The sequence below is a fragment of the Oryzias latipes genome, chromosome 9 (assembly GCF_002234675.1).
Source record: "Oryzias latipes chromosome 9, ASM223467v1".
NCBI lineage: Eukaryota > Metazoa > Chordata > Actinopteri > Beloniformes > Adrianichthyidae > Oryzias > Oryzias latipes.
This window is the reverse complement of record NC_019867.2, coordinates 13549966-13577469: the sequence shown is the minus strand read 5'-3', so window position 1 is coordinate 13577469 and position 27504 is coordinate 13549966. Positions and strand designations below refer to the sequence as shown.

At 39.9% G+C, this 27504-nt stretch overlaps 4 protein-coding genes across 8 annotated transcripts; 1 reads left to right on the top strand and 3 right to left on the bottom strand.

Moving 5' to 3' along the window:
* Positions 1–262: 262 nt before the first annotated feature.
* fancg (Fanconi anemia complementation group G) lies at positions 263–5712 on the bottom strand. 4 transcript variants are annotated; one of them, XM_023958048.1, is made up of 14 exons: positions 5282–5711; positions 4260–4332; positions 4002–4127; positions 3761–3933; positions 3449–3596; positions 2997–3127; positions 2761–2907; positions 2383–2543; positions 2209–2281; positions 1831–2135; positions 1701–1741; positions 1442–1615; positions 737–851; positions 263–455 (listed from the first exon to the last, which is right to left on the bottom strand). In XM_023958048.1, the coding sequence occupies exons 1-14, from the start codon at positions 5519–5521 to the stop codon at positions 362–364; spliced, it is 2001 nt and encodes a 666-aa protein (XP_023813816.1). In that variant the 5' UTR covers positions 5522–5711; the 3' UTR covers positions 263–361.
* A 2057-nt stretch (positions 5713–7769) lies between these two features.
* Positions 7770–11960, top strand: nefh (neurofilament heavy). Of its 2 annotated transcripts, XM_020705974.1 has the most exons (5): positions 7770–8562; positions 9566–9765; positions 9851–9975; positions 10061–10624; positions 10655–11960. In XM_020705974.1, the coding sequence occupies exons 1-5, from the start codon at positions 7812–7814 to the stop codon at positions 11328–11330; spliced, it is 2316 nt and encodes a 771-aa protein (XP_020561633.1). In that variant the 5' UTR covers positions 7770–7811; the 3' UTR covers positions 11331–11960. The 2 variants fall into 2 exon arrangements, with proteins under 2 accessions (XP_020561633.1, XP_004072667.1); XM_004072619.4 differs by having other exon boundaries at positions 7771–8562; positions 10061–11960.
* Positions 11961–12935: 975 nt separating this feature from the next.
* On the bottom strand, positions 12936–22424 carry thoc5 (THO complex 5). The gene is made up of 20 exons (XM_004072416.3): positions 22293–22424; positions 21962–22092; positions 21647–21790; positions 21216–21329; positions 20860–20957; positions 20210–20356; positions 20023–20137; positions 19814–19946; positions 18165–18242; positions 18009–18052; positions 16978–17077; positions 15909–16017; positions 15696–15797; positions 14933–15029; positions 14735–14846; positions 14551–14654; positions 14386–14473; positions 14196–14311; positions 13904–14094; positions 12936–13123 (listed from the first exon to the last, which is right to left on the bottom strand). The coding sequence occupies exons 2-20, from the start codon at positions 22058–22060 to the stop codon at positions 13060–13062; spliced, it is 2055 nt and encodes a 684-aa protein (XP_004072464.1). The 5' UTR covers positions 22061–22092; positions 22293–22424; the 3' UTR covers positions 12936–13059.
* Positions 22425–22691: 267 nt separating this feature from the next.
* On the bottom strand, positions 22692–27443 carry tfip11 (tuftelin interacting protein 11). Its single transcript, XM_023958510.1, has 15 exons — positions 27315–27443; positions 26708–26915; positions 26463–26628; positions 26225–26381; positions 25988–26115; positions 25696–25857; positions 25271–25462; positions 24980–25159; positions 24702–24836; positions 24471–24574; positions 24225–24393; positions 23856–24099; positions 23574–23716; positions 23295–23460; positions 22692–23169 (listed from the first exon to the last, which is right to left on the bottom strand). Exons 2-15 carry the CDS (start codon positions 26911–26913, stop codon positions 22823–22825), a joined length of 2499 nt encoding a protein of 832 aa, XP_023814278.1. The 5' UTR covers positions 26914–26915; positions 27315–27443; the 3' UTR covers positions 22692–22822.
* Positions 27444–27504: the final 61 nt, after the last annotated feature.

Here is a 27504-nt window from a genome sequence, read left to right as displayed (position 1 = left end):
AAGACAAACAATGGAGGTTAAACCCATTTTTTCTATAATTCCAAATTTTTAAATATATTTTTTCAAATTTGTTACACCAATTTTGAAGTACAAACCATTTTTCCAGGAACATCGTCTCATGCATGTTCATCTTTTTCATGTTCCCTTACATCCTGACCAGAAACTTTAGCTACACATAAAGAAAGCCCAGATCATGTTAGCAACCAATCCCATAAAACACTTCTTGATCTCCCCAAAAAACAGAGACATAAAAAAACCCAACTTTATTTCACTTTCTTTGTTTTTATTTTCTTGTTTAGGAAATAAACCTCATTTTAGATCAGAGAAGGGTTATTCTGTAATAAGACATCCTCATATTTGTCTAAACTGGACCAAGTTCCTGTATTCTGTGTCGTAGTTCCGTTGAGTCCAACAAAGGGCCAAAGGAGGGTTCTTGTGCATACAAGGGAAAACTCCTAAAACATAACAGGAGTGAAGACATGAGTTAGAAGCCCAATCCTTTTGATAGATTATTTGATGTTGTTACTTTTTTAGGCCTATCGGACACTAATTTCTACTCCAGGTTAGTTTTAATGTATGAAAATAGTCTCTAAAAAGTTCAGCTTTAAAAGGTTTTTCAGATGTTTGAAAAAATAAACGTTATCTTGATCTGCTTACATTGCAGTTCCAACAAAGGACAGCATACTGTAGGTATCTTTAAAGAATGAATACAGAAAGTGAAACGTCATTGCCTTACTCTGTTAAAGACTGAGTTGGAAGGCTCCAGGTCGCTTCCCAACGAGCTGCTGCCTCCCGCTTTCTGTCAAGCCTCCACAGTACTTCACCACACCACAGCCCTGCACCTATACCCTCTGAAACATCAGGGAACGCATGATGATACGAGCAAACCCAAATATATGTTTATATTGGTCCCCCCACTGCATACATGTTTATTGCTTCAGTTTTACAGAATGTATAAAAGAAAACATGGACGGCAAGAAAGACATACCATGAGAACACAACATACTTTTTGTTGGTTGTACAGAAATATGGTATACAATACAGGACAACTGAAATACATTAAAGAGAAAGTTGTTTTGACAAACATCTTTAAAAGGTAAAAAGGTAGGAATAACTGGAAATGTCAATTAAGAAACGAAAAGCCTAAATTGATGCTTTAGTCTACATACTAGTGATCAAAGCTGAACCTTTTTTTTTTTTTTTTTTTATCTTGAATACTGTTGGATTATGAATCAGAGGCTGTTTTTATGGGTTTACACTCTTACATGTGTATAAACTATACTTTGTGGATGTGATCAAACTAAAGATGCAGATCTCGGATATATATATATTTTTTGTTTTTTTAATAAAAATTAAAGAACCACATTTTACTGTCAATCAAAATTCAAATAGACCTTTGAGGCTCACTCAATTCAACACAAAATTATGTTTTTTGGCAAACCTGGAAGAGCCTGTAGGCTCAGCTGGAGGTCCCTTAGAGCCTCCTTAAGGTGGTCCATCTGGCTGAAGCTGATCCCCCGACCAGCTAACGAAAGGCCTTTAAGCCTTTGAAGGATGTGCAGGTTAGCTGTTTGGCTGAGGTGTCTTCCTGCTTGGGAAACGTCTGTCTGGGCATCTGCATAAAGTAAAAAAATATGAAAAGCTCTTCCAGTGACAAAAAAAATAGAATGAAATAAAAAGCTCAAAAATCTGATAAGTACCTCTCCTTTTAAAGTGCACTTTCACAAGCATGTTGACACACCTAGAAAAGCATTACATTATCTTGATTAAGTTTTTATGATGAACCAAAAACAATGACAGTCAAAAAGCAGGTGTATCTCACTCACAGACCTTGTGTAGTGAGTCACAGCTTGTTTCCAGTCCTTCAGCTGAGAGTAGCATTGACCTTGTAGCAGGTATGCAGCTGCAGCCCAGAGGAGCGCTGCAATTCTGTCTTCTCCCTCCTTTTGCATAGCCTCACTGCCCTCCTCTGGTTCTTCAATCACTACTGTCTCAGGCAGAAGTTCCAGCGTTGAGTCAACAACTTCCATGCAAAGAGCCATACTGTCTGCAGGTCGCTGGGCCATAAGCAAGGCAACTGCAGCTTCTAAGTAGAGTTTGGGTAACCTGGGGAGGGTGGAGAACTCAGAATGCACCTGGAAAAATGTAAAACAATTAGGATTTTTCAAAAGACTTTTTAAATAAGTGAGTGTCAGGCACTGTTTTTACTTTTACTCTGTGATGATCCTCTGAGTGAAGGGTAGCCAGAAGGTCAAGGTAGTGTTTAACCCCCTCAGACACTCTGCAGAATAATCAGTTTAATTGCCATCAAAAAGCAAGTTTGGTGTTTTGGCTTTTTTTGCAGGTCTGGATTTGAGTTTCCAGAGGAAAAAAATAACTAACCTGCCACTGAGAATGCATTTGAGAGCCAGTCTGTGAAGGACACTGAGAGCAGATGGGACTGAGAGCAGGTCTTTCAGTGATTGGCTGCCGAGAAGCAAAGACGGAGAGAGAAGTTGGACTCCAGCGGTGGAGGGCTCTGCAGGTGAAGGCAATAACAAAGTCTGCAGAACAACAGCAGTTTTATAGTAACCAACTGTATGTTGAAGAGAGCAAAAGTAAAATTTCTGCTTGTCTACTTGACAATTCATGTACATAATAAAGAAAGACATTTTTTATTTCATCTGCAAAATGTTTATGTACACTAACTTACAAACAACTTGCAGCGTTTTCACTTTGTGCATGTATTTACAGATGAGTTTGTGCGATTGCATTACTAACCGAGTGCATTATATGAAGAGCTTGTATCTCAGCTTGCGTGTTTCCAAGCTCACAATAGACAAGTGTGCTCTGATGGAGCGCATACACACACTGGGCGTCTGTTTCTAGGGCCTTTTTGTAGCAATGCAGTGCCATCTGAGGGCAGTTCTGAAGACAAACACATATACATTTAGTGGATTAAAAACAATCCTACAGGACTTTTTTTTTTTTTTGGTTGTTATTATGTGAAAGTGTACCATATGGGCGAGGCATGAGCCTGACAGGAGGTGTGTGTAAGCAACAAGAGTTTTGGGAGCTGGCAGTTTGGAAGCCGCCTGCAAAAGAGGCAGAGCTTCAGAGCTCCGACCCTCATTCATCTGTTCTGCACCTTAAAAAAAAAAAGAGAAACAGATCAGAGAGAAATTCATGTTGAAAGAACTTGTCAGAAACAACAGTTATTCATGGTTTTAATCCTCACGAACTTTGTTTGGCCAAAGCAATAAAGTATTATTGAGTTATAATGATTAGCCTTTAAAAAATGGTGTTTGTCAAAGGGACGGGAAATCCTCCGGCAAGCAGACAGGCCACTTTTCAAATGGATGTGTTGTTTGCTGCTATCGAGTAGATAAATGTGATCAGTTATCACAAACGATTCATTCAAACTATGTTATCAAGAGACAAAAAGAGAACTATTGTGAAAGTTGCTCACTTTGAACAATGACTCTGCAGATTTGCAATAACTCAGTAAACCTTTTCGGATCCATCACCAGTAAAGGAACCTTTGTGGAGGTTTCCTTTGCATCTTCTCCACAATCACCTCCAACTCCACTACTTAGAGCTTCAAACATGGAGGACTCCTGCAGCATTATAAGAAAAAAATGCAGACTTTTAGCACCACTTTACATTATTAAATCATGTATTTACGTAGTTATATAATATAAAATTAAGGTGCTCATTTATCAAGCAAAGACACCAGATATTAGGCTAAATAGTGACAAAATCCTTAGGATGCAAGACAAACCTGAAAATCCTTTATAGGCTTTAGCTGGCATGTGGCCAGCCATATTGCCCACTGCAGACATGGAAGAAGCAGCAGGAAGGGATGCAAAGCTGTGTTCTCCACTGATCGGATAGCAGTTATCCAGAGTATAGGAGCATCTGACTGACAAAGGTTTTCCCCTTTCATTTGTAGAACTGCAAAGAATACAGACAAGTGGTGACAAAGAGAACATCCCATGTCAGTGCTTTTCAAAAAGGCTCACTTCTCTCAGTTGCTTGTTTGAGGAGGAGCTCAGCTTCAGTGAACTGAGACTGTGAAATCAAGCAGATGCAGGCATTGTACACAACCGAGAGCTCCAGCTGTGCGTGATCGGTTTCAGGTGGGACTCCTAAAAGAATCAGGCATGGGGGGGAAAAAAGAAACCTTATAAATCAGTAGGTGCAGATACTGGAATTAAGGTGAAATAATAATTTTAAAAATATATATCAACAAAAATTTTCAGTTTATTAGGAGGAGGCACCTTGTATTTTTCTCAACAGTTTTTGAAACCCAGAGGTTAGATGTGGCCCAACAGCATTCTGTCCTTCCTGTTTCTGACAGAAAATAGCAATCAGAATAATTAAACAAAAAAAAAAGGAGCTTAGGACACACTAACCGTTTGCAAAGTCGTGATTGCTAAAATGTTGGGATTTAGTTTTATTTGAAAATCTTATGTTTGAAGCCAAATTAAAAGCTCTGCCTACTTGTATTCAAACAAAATTTTCCTCTGTTTAAGAAGATGGCAGAAAGAGAAGAAAATGCAATATTGAAGTTCCTTTTGCTCGCACAACCTTAAGAGAGGCACATAGTAGGGTAAAGCTGTGGAATTCACTAGACATAACATCCAAACAAATCAATGACACAATTACATTCAAAACATAGTTTGAAACACAATGTTAGACAAATACCATCAAGGAGATTAATTTAAGCAATTACAAATTTAAAAAAAAGAGAGAAAAATGGGGACGTGCATTTGGAAAGATGTGATGTTACTATTGTTGCTGCTGTTGTTGTTTTGTGCTGGTGTGGAAGGAACAGAGGGCTTAAGAATATTGAACAATAAACAACAGTTTTTAAATAAGTGACAAAGAAGTAGGGCATACTCCTAAAGCTTGATTTACAAGCAAACAGCGCCAATTGACAGTCAAAGTTTATAGTAAATGCAAAAGTCCTGACATCAAAAACGCTAAGTGAAAAAACATATAACAATTAAAGGCTGACCTCCAGAAAAAGCCTGATGTTAAAGTTGTGTTATTTAGTATTTCTTTACAATTTTTAAGAAAAGGAACTTGATCATACATAGTAGAACTTAACCCTTCAACTGAAACCTTTCATTGATTGTCAATGAAGAAAACACCTTTTCTTGTACAGAAATGGTAGAGAAAAAGGTTTTATTTTGACATGTCAAAAAGATAACTACTGTACTAACTAGCCTCATGAAAACATAGGCAAAGTTGCTGGATTTCTTTTTAAGAAACGGACTTCCAGATAAAGTTAACATACCTTACAATTTCTTACCAACTCGTTGTTTTCTTCTGTCCAGTAGTCAAATAAAGACTGTTGTTGGTTCATTTTACTGAAACAATTTAGGTGCAGATTGTTCGAGTTTCCCTCGTCTGCAAAGTCGCGAGATAACCGGAAGTAAACACAAAAAAGGAAAGTGGAGCAATTTCTCTGCTGCCCCCTGTAGTCATATCTATGAACTGCATGACAAGTGTGTTCATCATCCAGAAGGGGGCGCATCTGAGCAAGGCAGATGGTCAGTTGCTTTTCTAGAAACTTCAGTCATTGGATTGATAACTACTAAACTATAAAGAACAGTTAGGATTCAACTGTGGAAAATGGCTAAACTGACAAAAAAGGTTTTACAAAAAAGATGATCAGACTGGTTAAATGAGTCATTGTTAAACTTTACTAACAAAATCTTTAGAATATTGCTTAGCGTTGCCTACACTTCTAAAAAGTAATATTAATGCATAAAAGCATAAAGTAAATGAGTAAATGCAGCCCGCTCCAATAATTTCTTTACAGCTGAGTCATGCACTGACAGGGCATCTTTTTTTTTCTAGGTGTACTCTCCCTTCAAGGTGACTTGCTGTTTCACCCATGCAGTTCAACTCTTCCCCTCCCATCGGGATGTCAGTGTTATCATTCCCTTCCACAAATCAACATCTGTTTCTATTTCATTCTCTCCATGTACCTTCATCTCCACATAAACTCTGAGCTTTATATTTGTCTTAAAAACACATCAGGACCTTCTGACATTAACTGTCTCTCAACATGGTGTCCTTGAAAGAATATAGATGTAAATATGAAAAAGTTATTTTTGGACAAGTTTTTTTTTCAAATTCTATTACTGCCTGCTGTCTTTGTTACTCCTTCTGAAGCCAGATTGACAAAAAGGATCTTCTTTTGTATTCTTTGTGGAATTTAATGCCAAGAATCTGTAGGTATGTTAGGTTCTGTATTACGTACAATATCAGTTGGGCTGCATTTGAACGTACATCAAGTTGGAAAACAAGCACCCCAATTATCAAATATTGAAAAAGCTCTTCTTTTTGCCAAGGTCATGTTCCAATCATTCCGTTTTTCTAAAAATCCTATAGGACCAAATGAATGCCTGAATTTCAACATGATCTGTAACAAATTTTCTAATTTTTTTATTTTCTTATTTGGCAAACTCTTATTAACTACATTGTTGGTTCTAAAAATGTATAGATGAAGCTAGACTTAAAGTCTTGGTTAAGAAATAAACCCTTCTTTCACAGCCCTTGACTCTTTTTTATTAAACATCTATTCACATCGTATCAGATTCATGCAAAGTATCATGAATCTTTAATACTTTGTTAATGGAATTGTAAAGGCCATACTAGACACCCTTTTCCAATATATTTTCATGCTTCAGACTGATTTTTTTTTTAATATCTGCAGGAGCCTATAGAGGGCTTCTTTCTTCAAAAAGTTCTGTGGAATAATAGCCGTGTGGCCAAATGTTATGAGATATTAAAGACAAAGATGACGGTTTTCAGAAGAACAGCTGATAATGAGAAATCAGTGGGAGCTGATTTGTCTTTTCTTCCACATTCACCTCAGGGGGATGGATTTAACACATTTCTCTGGTCTCTGTTAAAGTCTGCAGAGTAAACTCCTTCACCCTGGGTGTGAATAATCAATAGGTGCTGCACGGGCTCTTCTGAGCAGTTCCTTTTTTTTAAGCAGACGTTCTCTTACAAGTGACAGCTCTGGGTTTTTTCCTCCCCTATAATGCTGGATAAAAATGTTTTTTGTTTTTTTGCAACGTCTTTGAATGTTTTTTGTGCTTGTAGATGGTCTTTGCATGCGGTCAAATTTTAAACAAACTCCCAAAGATTGCTCCTCTGCAACATAAGTGGAATTATAGAACATAAAAATAGTTAAATGTAAGCGGCATACCTTTTTTGAATGTGTGTGTGTGTGTGTGTGTGTGTGAGAGAGAGAAAGAGAGTGTGCTGTGAGTGCTAAGAATGGGAGTTGTCAATGGCCCAGCGGCTGCGGTGAGTCCCAGGAGGGATGATCTGCAAATTCTCACTGCAGCATTGAAGCTATAGAGCATCAGCAGAACTGTTTTACTCAGCCTGTGCAAAGTTCTTTTATATTTGTGAACGACTTTTATTCATTAAAGAAACCTAAAAAACAAATAAAGTGCATATAAGAGGTTTGTAATAATTAAGTTTAATTTTACAATAATTGTAATCAGTTCATCATTTTAACCTTTGGAGACAGATGAGGTTAGGTTAGAGATGCATTTAAAACTCAATAAAGTGAATTTTTAAACAGAATTTGATTATTTAGATAAATAAAGATTCGAAGAAATCAGTAGATGTTGGGTAAATGTCAGTGTTTCTGCGCAGGCAGTACTTCTTCTCTGAAGCAAAAAAAAGGAGTCTCTCAGAATGAGCCTGACTTCGTGCTGACTCCTGAGTTTTCCCTCCCTCCTATAAAAGCCCTGCGCTCTCCCTCCTGCTGCAGTCAGTCCTCCTCTGGTCTGGTCAGCATGAGTTTCATGGTCGACCACCACAACATGGGGCCGAGCTCGTACCGCAAGGCTCGGCCCGCATCTGTGTCCTCCAGCGGGTTCCACTCCCAGCGCCGCCGCCTCACCTACAGCCAGCCGTCCTCCATCGACAGCTTGGAGACTTTCAACGGCGACATGACCAGGAGGAGCGAAAAGGAGATCCTGCAGGCTCTTAACGACCGCTTCGCCGGTTACATCGACAAGGTGCGAAACCTGGAAATGCACAACCGCAACCTGGAGGCAGAGGCGGCAGCGCTGCGCCAGAGCCAGGCTGGGCGCACGTCGGTCGGGGAGCACTATGAGCGTGAGCTGGGTGACCTGAGGGGTCTTCTGCAGCAGCTGACAGGAGAAAAGGCTCGCGCAGTCATGGAGCATGACCACCTAGAAGAGGACATCCAGCACCTGCGTGGCAGGCTGGAGGATGAGGCGCGAAACCGGGATGAGTTGGAGGCTGCAGCGCGCGCCATGAAGAAGTACGCCGAGGACTGCCGGCTGGCGCGCATGGAGCTGGACAAGAAGCTCTGCGCCCTAGAAGAGGAGGCCGATTTCCTCAAGAAGAACCACGAGGAAGAAGTGGCAGACCTGCTGGCGCAGATTCAGGGTGCGCAAGTCAGCTTTGACATGAGAGACGCACTGAAGGCGGACGTCACCAGCGCACTGCGCGAGATCCGAGCGCAGCTGGACAGCCATGCGTCAAAGAGCGCGACGCACCCCGAAGACTGGTACCAAGGTGAGTTCATGAAGCCTTCTTAAAGTCTTTTGAACTTTTGCCTGTAAAGGATGGTAAGATGTTGAAGTCCTGCGTCCTTCAAAGTGACCAAAGATAACCCAAAATGCATTTGCACTCATCATTACGCAACAGAAATGATTCCACCATTGTCATGCAATAATAAGCATGATCTTAATTACATATAATTGTCTAACCATTAGTGAGTTTAAGCTTTGTTAAAATGCATATAGAAATTGTAAATGGCCACCAAAGAAAGAAAAAAACATGCAAATGAAAAGAAAACTGACTTCGATGAGTCCAGAAGTTTAGTCTCTGCATCTGCGCTGATGATGCCGAGTCATCTCTCTTTCCAAAAGCAAACACTGCAGGCAAGATGGCACTCACAGATAAAACCAATATGCATTCTGCCTGGGGGGTGACATTTCATCCATGCAGGTGCCTGATTGTATCTCTGTTCACAATTCACATAAAACCTCAACAAGTATCTTTTGAAATATCTCTGTTTTTCAGACAATCATCTCCTCCCAAACAATTTTTCTGTAGTTTCTTGACTGAAGGAGTCTCTGCGTACACATAGTGCCACTGCAATGCACAACTGAAAATGCTGAAGGACAAAAGGGGCTTGTGTGCAAAAGTTAATATGTCAGAGGATTTGATATTCAGATTATTATTATTACAAACAAATCTAATTCAGGCATAAAAGGCACGAAGTAGAATGACCATCTCTGTGTCGGCTGAGCCGGACCAGCAGCTTATTCATGATTGGAAATACGGAGCAAGCTGAGTCAGGCTGCCTGAGGGATGGACAGCGTCAAGGTTACTGCTGTTTATAACAGTGATCGTCAATGAAAGCCGCATGATTGATGCACATTTGCTTTTAATTACATGAGTATGTGCCAAACTTTATTTTAATCTATTTATATTTATCTATATTTAATCTATTTTTATTTATTCAAATCTGACAAGGACATACTAACGATGCTCACCTGTGTGCCCCCCACAGTGCGCATGGAGCGCCTCTCTGATGCTGCAAAGTCTAACCAGGATGCGATCCGCGGGAGCCAGGAGGAGATCGCAGAATATCGCCGTCAGCTCCAAAGCCGCATCATTGAGCTGGAGACTCTTCGAGGAACCAAGGAGTCTCTGGAGAGGCAGCGCATGGAGAGCGAGGACAGACACCAAGATGACATCAACTCACTGCAGGCAAAGACATGGAAAAACGCATGTTTGAGCATCGTTTCTCTGATTCTTGGCTTGACCTGTGTGGCTGTGTGTTTGAATATTGCAGGAAACTATTAACCAGCTGGACTCTGAGCTGAAGAACACCAAATGGGAGATGGCCAGCCAGCTGAGGGACTACCAGGAGCTGCTGAATGTGAAGATGGCTCTGGATATTGAGATTGCTGCTTATAGGTTTGTCAGGGTCAAAAATCGAACTCTGATATGACAGTTAAAAAAAAATCCAAGATATATCATGTTTCCGTTGTTGTTAACACAGGAAGTTACTGGAGGGAGAGGAGAACCGCGTAGTCTCTGGAGGATCTCCATACTCCTACTTGGATAGCCGACTCTCCGGACACATGAAGGTGAAAGGCGAGGAAATCTCTGATACAGTCATTGTAGAGGAGCAGACAGACGAGACACAGGTGACGGAGGTGACAGAGGAGGCCGTAGAGGAAGAAGAGGAGGAAGAAGAAAAGAAGGAGGAAGGAGCAGGAGAGGAAGAAGAAACTAAAGAAGAGGGTGAAGAAGAGGAAGGAGAAGATAAGGAGGAAGGAGATGGAGAGAAAGAAGAGGGCGAAGATGCAAAAGAGGAAATGGAGGATGAGCAGGAGGAGAAAGGAGATGAAGAGGAGAAGGAAGCATCTCCTCCTTCAAAATCTCCACAGCCCAAGTCTCCAACTGTCAAATCCCCAGAACCTAAATCACCCCAAAAATCACCAGCAGCCAAATCCCCAATGCCAAAATCTCCAGCCAAGTCTCCAGCAGGAGAAGAATCAAAATCACCTGAGTCCAAATCTCCTCGTAGCAAATCACCAGAAGCTAAATCACCAGAAGCTAAATCTCCAGAAGCTAAATCTCCAGAAGCTAAATCTCCAGAAGCTAAATCTCCTCCTGCAAAGACCCCAGAGCCAAAGTCTCCAGAAAAAGAGACCAAACCTGCCGCAGCCAAAGAACCCCCCAAAGAAGAGAAAACTAAGGAGAAGCCTCAGCCTGTCAAAGAGGAAAAGAAAGAGCAACCTGTAAAGGAGGATGAGAAGGAGAAAGAGAAGCCTGCAAAGGAGAGTGAGAAGAAGCAGGAACCCAAAGAGAAGGAGCCAGAGAAACCAGAGGCAAAGAAAGAGAGTGCCGCCAAAGAAGCACCAAAGAAGGAGGAGGCTTCAAAACCATCAACACCCAGCAAGCCATCCGAAGACAAACCTGCCCCCAAGTCTGAGCCTAAAGAAAAAGCTCCTGCTCCCAAGGAGGAGAAGCCTTCTGCTCCCAAAGCAGACACGGGTGAATCTGAAGCCAAGGGAGCACCTAAACCTGACCCGGAGAAAACTGAGAGCAAGACAGAGGTGAAGAAGCCAGAGAAGCCTGTGCCTAAAGTGGAGCCAGAGAAGACAGAAAGCAAGAAAAAGCCAGAGGAGAAGAAGCCAGAGGAGAAAAAGGAGGTGGGTAAAGAAGAGAGTAGAGACGTGAAGGACGGAGCAAAGACAGAGAAAGCAGAGAAATCTTCCGGCACTGAATCAAAAACCAGCAAGGAGGAGCAGGCCAAGAAGTAGGACCAGTTTTCAGCTCTAAAGGAGAGGAGGAGATGCCAAAGAACTTTGAAGGTCAGGCGTAGGTAAGGCCAAGAGCAGGAGAACAGAGCTGAATGCTTTTTAAACGGGCAACCGATCGTCCAAAGCAAAGCAGGTAACAGTATGTAAGCAATATTGATTTTCTGCAGCACACCCCCCCCTCGCTCCCCGAGTATGGCCGTCACGTACCCCGAAGCTTCCGATGTACGACTGTAATGAACGCAGAATGCTCCACAAAAATCATTTGAATGCGACAACTGCCCTTAACGAACAACAAGTGCATTTAAACAGAGTCCTGAAGGGGACAGCAGGGTGCTGCGCCTACAAGCCTTCAAGGGTAAAGATGTCATAAAAGCTAAAGATTGTGATTGATACTGAACACAAATGATCATACTCAAGTAAGCAGAAATGTTTATATTATATTTAAGTATAATTTCAGTAAGAATGACTCGATTTTTTTTGCCTGTTGTGCACCTTAATGCTGCTTCTCCATGAACTGTGGTATCTAACTCTTCCAGTCTGCAATGCTAGGACTAGGACTGTGCTATGTATAAACTGCTGAGAATATGCAATGTGAAACAGTAAATAAAATCATCCAGATATGAAACCCAAGAGACATTGTGGTGTTTTCACAAGTAGGCTGAAAGTTGTCAAGTCTGGTTCTTCTTGAGCTGAGATTTCTGGAGAGTCAGGGTGGTTTGCAGGAAGAATAAAAAAAAAAAAAGAGATGCTATAAGTTCCTGCACTGCATTGCGGTTGAGGGAAGGGGGAGCTGTGCCCTCCCTCCAGCAGTCACCGCACCCTCCTCACATGAACCGACCACGTTCATGGATTAATAAAGATACGGGTGTAACCTGCATCCACAGCAAATTCTTCTCACATGGTAGACGCTCATGACAAGAAAAGAACAATCCCAAAACCTCCACTTTGAACCGGATTTACATTACAATGAACAAAAGTCTGAAGTTGAATGGCCTTCAAAGTAAAAGACTTGTCAAATACTCCTTCATGCTTTTAATAATCTACTTTTAACATAAACTTTAAAAAGAGTTCATATTAGTAAGCATTGTATTTTTAAAAGGTAAAAAGATTTAAAAAAAAATTAAAAAAGGAGCAAACACCTCCTTCTGCAGTTCCTAATAGGAGAACACTTCAAAGATGCTAAAAATAGACCTGGATTGATGGGACTGCTGTCATCAGTGAATGGTTTCTTCATTGAATGGTTTCTATATATATATAAAATTGAACTATGTTTAGCATTATCTTTAGAAGAGTTTTGCAGCAGCAGCATAGATTCACAAGCTGTAATAGCTTTTTTTTTTTTAATGTGAAGTTAAAAATGAATATTTTATACACACACTTACATAGTGTTACATTTTACAGGGGATGGACTACAGTAAACACTTTAGCTAAACTGCAAACAGACTGTAAATCCTGCACTGCACAGAACGGATTCTCCTTGGAAGTGACTCAGCGTGCTCCTGCATCAAACCACAATAGCATAATAATCAGCTTGCAGTGATAGAAGCTATAAATAGAACAGCATGGAGGGTGGGGAGGACGGTAAAAGGACTGGGTACGCAAACGTTCACAAAAATATCTGTTTTTATTTGCCAAAGTCTTAAAAACAGTTATTTGTGGTCAAAGTAGTTACAAAAGAAAAGGTGAACAGACAAAGTTTTAGCCAAAGAAAATAAGAATGCAGTCCGATTTAGCGATGACTGAAGAATCCTTGAGGATGGTTGTACTTGAACGGCTTCAGACGATTTGGACCCCTAAAAGAGAAAAACGAGGGATTAATCAAATGTGCAAAAACACCTGAGACCCCTTACTTTTGCGTAACCCTTATGCTATCATAGGCACTTCAACATTGGGAGTTGGGTCATCTAGACCCACTAGACAGTGCTCTGAACCTTTTTTCTTCAATGATTTGTGATCTTCACTGGTGTCCATGGATTACATGAAATCTTTCCACCTTCATCCACCTTTGTCATGGTAGGGAGAACACGTCAATGTAAGGGTGGGGTCATCTAAGATAGCACAAGGGTTAAACTCCCACTCCGACTGTCTGTCTATTTATTGTAAAAGCGTTCCCAGAGGGCTTTCAATTACGGTATGATTATGCTGTTTCTATTCAAATTTTAAGAAAGAAAACTGTCATTTTCTAGGACATAGTTTCTGACTCGGACCATTGATGTGGAGCAACCCCGCCCCCCTTTTGTCACGCACAGCTGAGCTATCTGTTTACAATCTCACCCGCTAGCTTATGGCCCCTCACACCCCCAACCTAACATCAACAAAACAATATTGGAGCTGATAACAATTTCAAATACTCAGAAATGCTATTTTCCGCTTAATTTTCTTCATACATGTCCTCCATCTTCACACAAATACCACAAAAACATGTCAAAAACACCCAAAAACTGGATTTTCATCGGAGTGGGCCTTTGAAGCTTTACATAATCAAAGTATTTCCAGTCAACACGAGTCAAAATTCAGCTCTGTTAGGCTAAAAATTTCCATACAAACAACAAATCCATCATCCACATGAGTACCTGACGGTGCGCAGACACATCTTCTCACGAGGGAACTCTCTGGGTCCTTCCACGCCGTCATCTTGTCCTTCTGTCTCCAAATACACATCCAGGCAGACACACAGTCGAGCTAGCTGGTTAGTCAGAAGCTGGTATCCTGGACGCGGTCCCTGCAGCTCGTTCTTAAACACGTTCACCTCACTCTCCATTGCCTGCAATGCGATTGCATTTAAAAAAAACAAATGTGGACTGATAAGATTAGGGGGAGAGCAGGAGTCTGCAGAAAGGGCAGCAATCGAAAACAAATTCATACTCTGAGGTTGTCATCGGTCCGTCCTGAGCATTCTCCCTTCCAGCTGAGGGAGAGGAAGAAGAGCGGGGAAATCTCTGGGTAACGCGGACTCAGCACCACTGCAGCATTGAGACGAGCTGGGAGAAGCAGGCCTGTTATTAGGAACTCAAAATAAAAAAAAGACACTGCTGCTTCCAGTTGCTGCATTTACCTGTGCCCCTTTCAACCACCGCCATAAAGTACAGATCAGATTCCTTTGCAAGCCCAGCATCCGTGACATGACGCGTATATAGAAGCTCCTTAAATAGAAGATAAACTGTATAATTAATGACTGATCATGTGGAACTCTGATTCATCCTCCGTCTGTTTCGGTTACCATGTACTCATGTTGGCTGATGGTTGTCCAACGTGCCAGGCGTGAGATAATTTTGGCAGGAAACAGATGTTGACACTCGCTGGAGATTGGGATGATGCTGTGCTCTGTGGCAAATAAAAACCAAACTAAAATCTCAGACAAAACATAAAAGATGAATTAAGTGTCATTATGAGAAAAAGTTTACCTAAAGAGGCGAACTGTTTATGCAGAGCCAGCCGGGACAGGACTCGTCCCCTCAGCAGCTTCATGGTGTTCTCCATGTGACTGGCACTCAGAGAGCTGCCGATCAGCACACCCTGCAAACACGTCAACAATCAGGAACTACCGCCTGAAACACACAACACACAGACGGAGGGGGAGAGCTTTGCTGCAAACAACGCACCTCTGAGGTTTCAGATGGAAAATGCAGGCCTCCAAGGTCCTGAACCCACTGGTAGGGATAACCCAAGTCTTCCACATAATCAGAAAAGGAAACAATCCTGGAAAAGAAATGAGAGGTGAGTAAAATTATTCCAAATGAAAATAGACAACACACACGTGATGCAGCCAAAATGATCACCCATCATCCCAGTCCAATGTGTGGAAACAGTTTACATTTTGCAAAGACATGTGACCATACTCTGGTAGAATGTTCTCATAATGTTCCCTTTGGATTATTTTGATGTGGAATACAACAGTGGGCTAAACTTTAGGAAACTAAAATGTGATTTTTTATTATTGATTGTCTTGCAAGAAATACAAGGAATGTGGAAATTCTTCAGCTGCACTGTTCAGTACCAGGTATTTACCTCTGAGACAAACTGGTTGAATTTTTGGCTAAAGATGTCCTAGATTGATTTTAGGTCAATGAATCAAATCGTTCAAAATGAACCAAAATCAACAATGAATCCTATCGTAAATCACAAATCATCATACGGATCAAATCATTGTTAAAATGAATCGTTCCACCCCTAGAAGAGATGCAGAATATATTATTAACTTCAACCAAACAATTTTATATACAGTGCATTTTATTAAAAAATACCGGTTTGATTTGAGCATGTTTATGTTTACTGCTGCTCTGGTTGAAATGATGCTAAATTCAAGGTTTAAATTCCTCACAAAGCTTTTTCTTTAAACCCCTTATTGAAGTCTGACATTCTTACCCAACTTTATCAAACTGGTAGCGATTAGCTGGATTGGGAGTTTCTCTTCCTTGGTCATTGGCGTACAGACAGCTGAGGAGGGTGTCTGACTTCAGAAGCTCCCTGCAGGTGTGTGTGTGTGTGGTGGTGGGGGGGAGACAAACGATTTCCTTTAAAATCATAGAAGAACGTGCAGTGAGCAGTAAAACAGGGTTTAAAGACGCAGTTACACACCCTGCACTGATGGCTGTGGTGAGGTCCGTGTTGGTAGAGACGCTGGTCTTGACTGTCATGATGTTCAGATTCATTAGATAGTAGAAGTAGAGATGCAGGATGCTGCCATCTGTGGAGACAAGAGGAACAGCGGTGAGCTGATCTGCGCCATCAGAACACTTAGATGTTCTGTCCTTTTATTCATCCTGGCAGTGATGGGGGCCCTTGGGTTGACTTTACACTGCGGTATATTATAGAACATCAACTATGTTTAAAAAAAGGCAGCTATCAGCCACCGGCCGGGGATCATACATTATGCTGATCAGTGGCGGCTCTTCACTGCAGTGAGAGTGAACTCGGTGACACGGCGTCACTCACTCACACCTGCACTGCTCATTTTCTGCTTTTATTGCACTAAAACAAGCTGCAGCAGCTGGCAGCGCCGAGGATAACCACGGCGAAGTACAACTAAAAGCCAGACAAAAGACAGAGAAAATGCTTACTAGATACTGTTGGTGCTGCAGACCCCCCCACACACACACACTTCCACTTTAGGTTAAGTTACGTCTGCAATGCAGATTTTTCCGTTATCTATCAACATGTTTCCTTAACAACCAGCAGAGGGAACAAGAGGGTTAAAGCAACCTGATGTCACAGGGGAGTGTAATCTAACTCAGACCCAAAGTGTTCAATTCATCTAAAGTTACAACAAGGCTAAACATTCACACACCAGAAAGAACAAAACATAAATAGAATGCAAATATTTTTGTACCATTTAAAGGAAAAAAAGATTTTGAGGCAACTTGGCAATACACAAAAACAATTAAAAGAAGTAAACTTTCAAATATTTAAAGTTTTGTGTTGTTATATATCAGTCTCCTAATTGCTGGTTTGTGAATCACTCATAGATTCTTGTTGAATACATCTGGTAGTTATTGAAAAAAAACAAAAGCTGCTAGCACATTTTTATATCAGCACAGTTTTGGAACAAAATGAAAAGAGAACCTTTGATTTTATGATGTGCAACATCAGAAATAGGCTAAGGATACAAAAATTGCATAGAACAAATCAATTGTCCAAAATGCAATACCTTTACTCTTCAGGTCTATGCACAGGGATAGCGGGTGTCTTTTCAGCATCTCTTTTCTTTTGTCATCCAGCTGTCCTCCAGTTGTCGGCCTTCTTCTCTTCTATTTGAAAAAATAACAGAAAAAAAGGTGAAAAAGGGCGCAAATAAACACCTTTCCAGGTTAAATAATAATGTATTTTAGGAATATATTTCACTCTCATCAAACAAAAGTTACAAAAAGAAAGATTTGTTTTAATATTATGTCATCTAAATGTGGTTAAAACTGGTATATAAACTTAAAAATGTTCAACAAACTGATAAGGGAGTTGAAACACTTCAATAACAGCCCCTAGAAATAAGTAAAAAATTATTAACATTTGAACATTTTTCTTTTAACAAGCAAAAAATAAATCTGCTAATGGGGTAAAAAAACAAAAATTCCTACTTTAAGAAAAAAAAAATTCTAGCCACTGTGACATTTTCTTAAACTGATATTATTTTGCTGGATAATTTTTCTTGCAAGACATAAAATAAGACATTTTTATGGAAACAGAGGTCTTTTTACTCTTTTAAGATTCAATTCTTGCTTTGCAGATCCTCCAAATGAAATAAAACTGTTTTAAAAGCACATTTTCTAGTGAAGCTTCATGTTTATGGAATTTTCACAACCCGAATAAAAGTGTGGACAAAGTGCTGTTTCAGCAAAAAACAGCTAATTTACAGAAAGGAAAAAGTAAGTTGTAACAAACTACTGATCATTGTACCCACAAAGACACAAAGTCTGCAGACATAAATAGCAGAGTAAACGGGGGGGAAAAAACATCAATTTCCCTAACAATAGGAGGGAAGATGGTGTGCTGCTGAGCATGCAGGTCCCAAATGGTGTCAGGTTACAGTCACCTCGCCATTCTAGGGAAATATTTCCCAGAATCCCCCAACTTGCTCTTCGGACGCAGCAATCGATTGAGAGCCGTTGTGCTCCAAAACATGTTTGGGTGTCGAGTGCAAAACTGAGACGCTCGAACTCAACGACCTGAGCTGCTGGAACTCACCGTTTTCTCCTGTTCCTCCTCTGCATCAGAGTCACTTTCATCATCTGAACAAAACCAACACAGCACATTTTCCGTCTTAAGGATTCATCAAATTCAAAACTATAATGACAAACATGCATGTAAAGACTTTTGCAGAACATGGGGTGATGTGCATACCATGAGAGTCATCTGGAGGTTTGGACAGGGCTTTGGCCTCATCCACATCACCATTGATTGACACACTCAGGTTCTTGTCTGAATGAAACACAAACAAACATTAGTCTGCTGCTCATCCAGGAGTTCTGATTTTGAGTACAAGTGTAAAGGAAAAATGTACTGATTCACTCAAGTTTTCTAATGTAGTTTTAACATCAGGCTATACTTTTATGTAAGTCACAAAAATTCTCCCTCTGTTGCTTACACTAAAAGATCTGATTTGCCATGAAACATCAACCAATATCTATTTTGTGATTAAAAATAGGAAAAAAAGAAGCAAAACCTTTGTGCTGGGTTAAAGTGCTATTGTAAAACTTAAATGATTTTCTGAAATGTGTCAAATATGGTTTGGGAAAAAAAAAGAAGAAGAAGAATATGGACTATACATGGTTCAAGTTTATCGTTTTGAATACTGAATGGAATGATTTAAAGATGCTGCTAATGCTTCGTGTGTCTGATGTCAGTCTAAAGTCATAAGTGTTATCCCAATGAATACAAAACATAAAAATGTACTGATAAAACAACAAAAATATAACCAAAATCTCTTATTTTAAGTCATAACAGAAGCCTAAAGGCCAAATCCTTAAGGAACCTGTTGACAAACATGACTTACAACAAAGGATATAATAGTTTCGGATTTTTTATTAGTTTTAGTTTTTATTTCGTTTTGAATTTTTGTTTTTAAATTTATTTAGTTTTAATTAGTTTTTAGAGGCAGCTTTACTAGTTTTTATTTTTTGAAATTGCTTCGTTTTAGTTTAATTTTTATTAGTTGTAGTGTTAGTTTTAGTTTTTTCATTTTTTTTGTAAATTAGGATATTTGTCAGGTGCATGATTCAAAATCACCAGAATAAGTGTTGTATGATAAAAAATCAATCAAAGATACATTTTGAAACACTTATTATTCAGAGGACACAAGTACAACCATCCTTAAATTAAAATACAACAGCCGATAACAGCATTACGTTATCTGCTCTTGCTTCTTTTTCGGGGGAGGGCGGGCGGCAGGCTAGCTTGTAGGTAGTGTTGATTTGCGTTTTTGTGTGCGCTTTTTAAATGTACTTTTCGTAGGGTTTTTTCCCTTTGAGGAGCGTTCCACAAATTTTGTCTCCTGCTTCGACTACAAGGCACTTACTTTTGTTATATTCAAAAAAGTCCCAAATAGGACTCTCCCGCTTTCTCCCAACTTTTAATGCAGCCATCACGCTCATGTAAATGTCTATGACCACGCTAGCCGGCAGTGTCTGACAGACATCATGTGATGTCACAGACAACGTGATGCCGTAAGGGTCAGATACACAGTAAAACTAGCAGCGTGAAGTAAATAGATTTTATTTCAACCCAAAAGACTTATGTATTAACAAAGACGAAAACAAAGTATTTTTTGGGGTTAATATTATTTAGTTTCAGTTCGTTTTATACACACAACAAACAGTTTTAGTTAGATTTCGTTTTTTATAAAACTCTCGTTTTTATTTTTATTTCAGTTAATGAAAATGTTTTTTCAGTTCTAGTTTTAGTTTTTTCGTTCGTTTTCGTTAACTATAATAACCTTGCTTACAACTCATATTGACATTTCGGCTATTGTCCCTACAGAGAAAATTGCTCACCACAAGCCTGGCTGTAAGCATTCGCTTGAACGAACAGCACATAAAGGGGTGGAGGAAGGTGGCGGGCAATCTCGGTCTGTTTCTGAGTTTGCTCAAACGGCATGGACAAATACTCCTGCACTGGGATAGACGCCTGGGAGAAGATTTAGAAGAATATTAAAAACTAAAAACTTAAGATCAAGTTCAAGTTGAGCTTTATTTTTTAATACCTGCATGATAGCATTAAGTCCCGGCTGCAAACTTCTCAGATGCTCCTTCTTCACCTCAATGCTCTTCTGGATTTTCTCCTTTGTAGACTGAGACTCCTTATATTTCTCTGCCAATCTGTATCATACAGACGTTTTAGCACATATCTATTTCAGGAGAATGAAAAACAGTAACAACAACAGAGCAAACCTCTTCCTCTGTTCAAGCTCCCAGTCCAGCCGGGCCAGTGTGAGCTGGTGTGGATCGTCTTTTGTGAGCTGAGGCCTGGAGATCTCTTGAGGAGCATCCCGGTAAAACTCCTCCTCACTGACCAAGTCTATTTCTTCATGCTTTGACCTGAGGCAAAAACAAAAGGATATTTTTAACCCAGGGTTGTTTCTAAAACTACTAACATTGTTGTGCCATGTCAATAAAAACAGAATAAACAGGTCAAATAATTAAAAAGCATACATTTTTTGTCGGAGTGGTGGAAAAGTCACAAAGTTTTAAGCGCTTTAGAAAACAATAAAGAAAAGAAATTAAGCAATCTGGATAAAGTCCTAGAGAAGACACAAACTAAATTGGTTCGTCTTTATTAACTTTCACATAAATATGCCCCCCCCCCCGGGTTATCGGCTCTTTAAAAGACTCAGTTGCAACACCAGTAGAAAGCAATTTCAGGTCAGCAACTTAAATATTGTGATTTTATTCCTTCCTAAAGCAATTAAAGAACTAGCAATGTGAAATAAGTGAACAATCTAGTATTTTTCAGTACATACATTTGCAAAAATGTAATCAGATAACAAAAAAAGTGGTTTAATTTTGTGTTAGAACCAGTTAATAAATTCGGAAGGACTAACTTGAACTCCAGACATTTGCTGATCTCCTTCTGAAGATGCATGACTTCATACAGCAGGTTTTGCAGCTGAAGGTGCAGCACATCCACCTTCTGTTTTGCCTAGGAAGACGAAAAATCAACGATCAGGCATTGATACAATGGTAACATTTTAAACACAGTTAATATTTAAACAAGTTGGCAAACAAGACAAGGATTCGACATACAAAAGACCAATAACAAAAACATATAGCATAGTGATCAATCAAGACACACAATAAGAGTGACATTATCGGATGATAAAACAATTTTTGAGTGCATAAAACAACGTTCACATTTCTCTTAAGACAGCAATGCATTACAGAGACGTGTGGAAGTTACCTCGTGCGTCTGGTCTCGTCCTCTCTTTAGCCGCATGTGGGCCAGGCGGTTGAACTTCTTCAAGGTCATGAAGAGGATGCAGCTCTGCATGCGCTTCTGCTCAACCTCGGCACACTGAAGCAAAAGAGAAAACACAATTATTTATTAAAGACGGGGCTTACAATGTAAAGTCCCTTCACCATGATGGTGTATCTGTCAAAAACATGACATTAGAGACATTAGATCATATTTATTGGCAATGAACACTTGGCAATAACTGATAACACTTTGACCTCAAAAATGTCATAACTACTGCAAGCTTGATGATTGTCAGAGTTCAACTAGATACTTTTAAATAATTATTTACCTTACTTTACTTTCTATGCTAAGGCTGATGAAAATGATCATTTGGCAGGGACATTGGCGTGAACTGTAAAGTTGAAAGAGCATACCCCCTCTTTAGCTCCATTAGCTTTAAGCTCCTGGATTTCACTCATGAGAGAAGCCAGAGTCTCACAGGACTCTTTAAACTGCAAGTAGTCGTGTTCAGGCTCCCTGCCGTCCAACTCCACCTCCTCATTATACACGCGAACATCCTAAAAAAAGAGAGACATTATTGTATTAAAACTCTTATCTATGAAGAATGTCACTCCACAGATTTATAACACTACTACTTTACTGTGATCGCCATTATAATAATAACAAAGTATAATAAATATACTTTGTAATAACAAAGTCAGAACTCGTGAGAAACACTGGTTGGGTACCTGCTGCTCGACCTCCCCTCGGCCTCGCTTCATCTCAGTGGTTCCCCCTTCGTTACGAAGAACCTTCGACTTGCGTTTCTTTATAGAGTCAGATGACATGGCTGACTAAATGTAACTGCACACTTATAACTCTGAAAAATAACATATGTATACATAGATGTATATAGTGAGAATAAAACAACTTCGATCGACAAAATATGCTAGCATGCTAAACTGTTAGCACCATCATGGCCTGTGACTAATAACGGCTCACAACCGCTAGCTTCTACGTCCACAATATCAATTTACTGTTTTGTTCTTATTTTCTGCATTTGAAAACTTGCTTGCGTACCTTATAAGCGGAAAGGTCCACGTTAAGAGGCTAAATTACGAACAGGCAGATGTTATGGATCGCACAAAGCCTTTCAACGGAAGCCGAAATGACTGAAAATCAATGGTAATCGCTACACTGCCCCCTACGGTTCCTCTTGGTATTACTAATACTGGCTTGATTAAAAAATAATCTCCGCAATTTTTTAAACATTTTATACAGTGAACGTAAAATTGTCGTTAAAATAAGAATGTATATATTTTTTCAACACAGCAATATTTTATAAATTAATTTTAAGTTGGTGTGCAAATCAGTGAACATACATATCCCCAAATAAGAATAATTAAAAAACAAACCTCCACAAATATTTTGTATCAACATATCTATTTTTGGGTACAAAGGACAACAAGAAAGACAACATATAAACAGAAATAATTTATTTACAAATATCACATTAAAAACTACATCTAAAGATACATGAAATGAACTGGTTTATTTTTTTTAAGACAAAAATAAAAGCACCTGAAAACAAAATATCTTTTAAGGTACATTTATTTTGCCATATCTATCAGACTTTGCAAAGATGTTGGCACCCAAGTCTTTTCCCCCTGCACAAACACAACACCTCTGTCTATGTAAATAACAATGCGGCCAAATGTGTAGAGCTGTTTCCCCTCGTGCCGTTTGGCCACTATGGGCATGAAAACAATGTTGTTTTCCTCTGCTTTGGCCTGAATTAGATCCTTAAAGTTAGTTGGCACACCAGAACCGATGCCTCTTTGAGCAACACTTTCTGCATCCCGGCGCTCTTGCAAGGCTTCATACTGGAAGTCTTTCCGTCTCTCCGTCTGTGTGAGATAGGCAATGTTCTCTCTTGCACCAGGCTGCATATATCCACCTGTGAAAAGGAATAACGGACTCAACATAAGTGAAGCAAAGATCTCTCAAACTTTGCTTTTATAGTTTGAATTAAGGTAGATCTTTGGTTTTCATATTTATGAAGTAGACTGTGTGTACACAAACCCATTCCTGATGACACTGCACGGTTCATGATGTCCAAAGCCTCATTAAATTTCTCTTTAATGAGAGGTTGAGTCAACAGAATGTCACTAAACAAGCCTTTCCAGCCGAGATACCACTTTGTGATTTCCTCGTAGTTAGGACTATTGCTCAGCCATGAACACAAAACCTAAAAGCCAAAAATAAAAATAAAAAATACAGCAATTTCAGAGGATTTATTCAACCTATATATTTAAGAAATACGCTTTACGTATTTTACTATTTGTTATGACATTCACATACCTGTAACCATTTTGGGAAAAAGTTCTTGTCAAAAAGGGACACAAGACTGGAGGGAGACAACATTCCCTCCCAGTCCATCACCCAGTGAAACGGCTCCATCTGCTGCTGGTGCGGGTTGATGACCAGCTCTTCCAGACATAAAGCTTTGGCAGGAAAGAGAGATTTTCACATGTGAAATACATATATGTATAAATAAATCTGTGACAGGAAATGAAAAGGTATAGAAGTCAGTGATCCAGTCAGTTTTGCAACGCCTAAAGCTAGTGACTAAAGAAAACCAACCTAGTTTAGGGATGATGTTTTTCACCATGAAGGCCTCCCATGCACCTGCTGTAAAAACGTTCTTCCATGGCTGAAGAATGAGGCGCGCTGAGGCATCACTCGGATGCCAGCGCTGCAGAGCGTTGGCAAGTTTGCTCCTGATAGGTGGGTAGAGAGGCTCCAGGCGCGACTGGAGTAGAGGAAGCCAAGGGTGAATCCAGGAGTGGATGGGCACCGTGTCAGTTAAAGGATTCCAGTTATCTACCTAATAAACAAGAGAAAATGTAGGGAGATTTTGACAGGTGATACACACACTTCAGATGCAAGAAAAAGTAGAACAAAAAAAAAAAAAAAAAAGCATGTAGGATTGTTATAATTTGTGTGCCTTGCCTCGCGCTGCAGGCGGGGTAAGATCAGCTGTTCCAGTAGGTGATCCAGGATCCACTGAGGCAGAAGAGGAGCCCACAACGTCACACAGTCCACCATCGGTCCAACCATACGGGGCTGCCACCCGGACACACACATACGCATCACAGGGATCCACACTTCCCATAAAAGTCTAAGCAAAGAGAGACACATGCAGTTAAAAATCAAAATGTGAACATTTACATGTAAAAGTGAGTATTTTAAACAGACCTGTGGTAAGGATCCATGTTGGAGTCTGGGCCACTGGAACGAAGATCCCTGGATTCAAGGATTGCTCTCCACTGACCAATGTCTTCCAGACAGTATGCACTGTCCTACAACAAAAAACAGTCTTAACTCTAGTATCTTAATTGAGCAACATGTTGAAAATAAGGTGTTTGTTTTCCCCCCCACAGAAATAAAAGCGTAATAATTTAATTAGAATAATTAAAAAAAAAAAACCTTTAGAGGCTCCCATGAGTGAAGTTTCTCCTTAAGTAAAGGATGAACAACTGCCACAGCCAGGTCTGCCAATCCCATCATTTTATACTCTTCATAATAATCTGTTTGTAAAGTCTCAAAGATCTGGGCACACTCCTGGGCACAGAGAGGTGAGAAAATAAACAAATAAGTATGTTCAAAATGATTAAATGTTAGAAGAATGGAGATTAAAAACCATTAGGAACAAATAAACTGCAAGATAAGTACATCTAGTTTGGGTATTTTCATGTGCCACGTACCTGAAGAGTCGGTCCCTCCCCTGGTGGCGTCTCTCCAGAGGGAAAACGCTCCACCAGTGCCAAAACAGCCTCCATTTTCTGGATGGCATCTTGCTCTGCTTCTAGTCTGCTCTGCAACGCACGGGACTCATGACTCAGAGAAACGACCACGTCCTTTTCATGCTGTAGACGTCTGGCCGACTACAAAAGAATAAATAAAGAGAGCAGAAGAAAAAAATTAAATCTGGAAGCCCACTTGAAACGGGTTAATAGTTGAAAATGATTTGAAAGAATTTCAGATTTTCCTCTGACCTGTAAAATGTCCTGTTCTGTGAGGTCGATCAGCAGCTGAAGATTATGCTCAAGCTCAGGGAGAGCGAAGCCGGAACCCTTCTGATCCCGTGTGGACATGGCTGGTGGGGTTTCATCGGGAACACTGTGTTTGTTGGCTATCTGACTGTAACTGTAGTAAACCTTTGGCTCTCTTACAGTCATATCTATAACCTAAATTTGAAGAGAGATAAAAACAATTAATAAAAAGAAAACTTGAATCATTTTACTTCCATGGCCATAAAAATCTTTCAATTTATTTCAGTTTTATGCTGAAAGGAGGAAATGTAAAAAAAAAAAAAAAAACAAGTAGATGCTTGTGAAGCTCTTTAAAATATTAAAGTTTGTGGTTTTTTTCATTGTTCTGACCCGAAATTAAAAGGACATAACGCAGGATTTTAACGCACCTTAACCTGCGCCAACTCTCCTGCAGATGCTGCCATGTTCCGAGAAACCATTTTGCCTTTAGCCCTCAGCTCATCTGCAGTTCTGTATGAGTATTTTGGTTTCTTCTTGACTGCGGAGCCCGCAGGATCCTTTCGCCACTGACCCAATTCTTTTTGAAACTCCTACAACAACACACATTACAGGAGAAAAACAAGAAGATAATTTCACAGTTAGCCCTCAATTCTTCAGATACACAATCACTGTGAAAACAAGATTATATGGAGTAAAGAACTGCTCGTGGCAAAATCTCACCTTTTCCTCCTCTTCTTCAGAGTCAACCACAGGGAAGTCCTGCAGACTCTGCTGGGTTCTCTCATTGCCATATGCACCTACAGCTCCTTTACCTTTACGGACCTTTGCCTCAATAGGGTTTACAATACCTACATAAACAAAACAGAGGCATGGCAATAAAATCTCTATTATTTTCCCTCTGAAATGCATGCAAAAGCACAATCGTGTACAGTACTTTTCCTCCTTTACGCTGCCTACCTTGAGCATTTTTTCCAAGCCCCTTTCCAGGCTGGTAACCCATTTTCTGCAGAAGCTTCTGTCCAATTCCTTTTGTGTGCTTCTCCCAGGTTCCAATACCCTGTCCAGATTGTATTCCACCAGCAAACCTCTGGGACTGATTCCCACGAAAATTACTCTGACAAAACAAAGAAATTATAGACGTCAGTTTAAAAAGAAAGCTTTTTTAGATAAAATATGTTCTTAAGCGAAACTTTACCATCTGAAGTTTTCTAGGTGCAATTCCACGAGTAGGAGGGGGAACTGCAGGGGCATCCTCTTCCGAATCATCAGAACCTTCTTCTTTGTCTTGCTGTTTCTCCTCGGCTGCAGTTTTACGTAGACCGGCACTAACAAAATTCACTGGGGTGCTGTAATCTTTCGACCTAAAGAAAATGTACACTGTTAACATCCTCTGCAAAAATTTTCACATTTAGACATCAGAGCATCAAACCTGTGAATTACCTCTTGCCACCAAAGCTGGGTCTCTCATCTTCATCTGAATCTTTGTCAGCCCAGATCCCATAAGTGGCCTGCTCCTTGGTCTGCCTAAACCTGCGGCGTTCTGGGTTAAACTCATTGGCCAGATCCCAGTCTGTCACCTCGAAGCTTTCGATCTCCACACCTTCTTCCTCTTCTTCCCTCCGCCCGTAAAGATGGGACATCGACATTTCTAGATAGAGACCCAATACAAAAAAAAATCATAAAAGCCATACAATTGAAAAACATTCAAGTTGCTTAAAAAATCGTACAACAGCATGAAACCACAGTCAGCAATGATTGCTAACGCTAGCTAAGCACGAAGCTAGCCACAAAACTGTTTCGGTCACAAACAATTATCAACATAAATATCAACTGTATTGCACATTTGTATGATTGAAAGCGTAAAAATACATTAAGAAGTTTCAAGCAAAAAGGTATTAACTAACAGAACTCAGATATTAATAATGCAAATGATGAGATTTTTTAGCGAAATCTAGCTAACGATAGTTGGGACATTAAATCCCATTACGACTGCAGAAACATTTCGAACTTGGAAAGTAGAAAGGCACTTAATACAAACAAAGCTTACTTGACAAGAAATAGTTTATACACTTAGAGATTAATTAAAACTCATTCTTGGCTGTCTGTAGCAAGAAGAGGTTATCTGTGTAGCTTTTCGTTCAACGCACGAACGTGGAAATACTTCCGGGTAAAGTCTGTCCGTCAGTACTGACGAATAAATGTTGTGACCTTAAAACTTTGAGATTTTACTTATTTTT

Excerpts from the sequence above, each read along its gene's own strand:
- fancg (XM_023958048.1), bottom strand. The coding sequence starts at position 5,521 with ATGCGCCCCCTTCTGGATGATGAACACACTTGTCATGCAGTTCATAGA. Across the intron at positions 3,934-4,001 it reads CAAACAAGCAACTGAGAGAA|TTCTACAAATGAAAGGGGAA; the intron begins GTGAGCCTTTTT and ends TATTCTTTGCAG. Across the intron at positions 2,908-2,996 it reads GCTCATGCCTCGCCCATATG|AACTGCCCTCAGATGGCACT; the intron begins GTACACTTTCAC and ends GTTTGTCTTCAG.
- nefh (XM_004072619.4), top strand. The coding sequence starts at position 7,812 with ATGAGTTTCATGGTCGACCACCACAACATGGGGCCGAGCTCGTACCGC. Across the intron at positions 9,766-9,850 it reads ATGACATCAACTCACTGCAG|GAAACTATTAACCAGCTGGA; the intron begins GCAAAGACATGG and ends TGAATATTGCAG. Across the intron at positions 9,976-10,060 it reads ATTGAGATTGCTGCTTATAG|GAAGTTACTGGAGGGAGAGG; the intron begins GTTTGTCAGGGT and ends TTGTTAACACAG.
- thoc5 (XM_004072416.3), bottom strand. The coding sequence starts at position 22,060 with ATGTCATCTGACTCTATAAAGAAACGCAAGTCGAAGGTTCTTCGTAAC. Across the intron at positions 20,138-20,209 it reads GAGCTTGAACAGAGGAAGAG|ATTGGCAGAGAAATATAAGG; the intron begins GTTTGCTCTGTT and ends TGTATGATACAG. Across the intron at positions 18,053-18,164 it reads ACCTCCAGATGACTCTCATG|ATGATGAAAGTGACTCTGAT; the intron begins GTATGCACATCA and ends GGTTTTGTTCAG.
- tfip11 (XM_023958510.1), bottom strand. The coding sequence starts at position 26,913 with ATGTCGATGTCCCATCTTTACGGGCGGAGGGAAGAAGAGGAAGAAGGT. Across the intron at positions 26,382-26,462 it reads CACCTAGAAAACTTCAGATG|AGTAATTTTCGTGGGAATCA; the intron begins GTAAAGTTTCGC and ends TTGTTTTGTCAG. Across the intron at positions 25,160-25,270 it reads CAGAACAGGACATTTTACAG|TCGGCCAGACGTCTACAGCA; the intron begins GTCAGAGGAAAA and ends ATTCTTTTGTAG.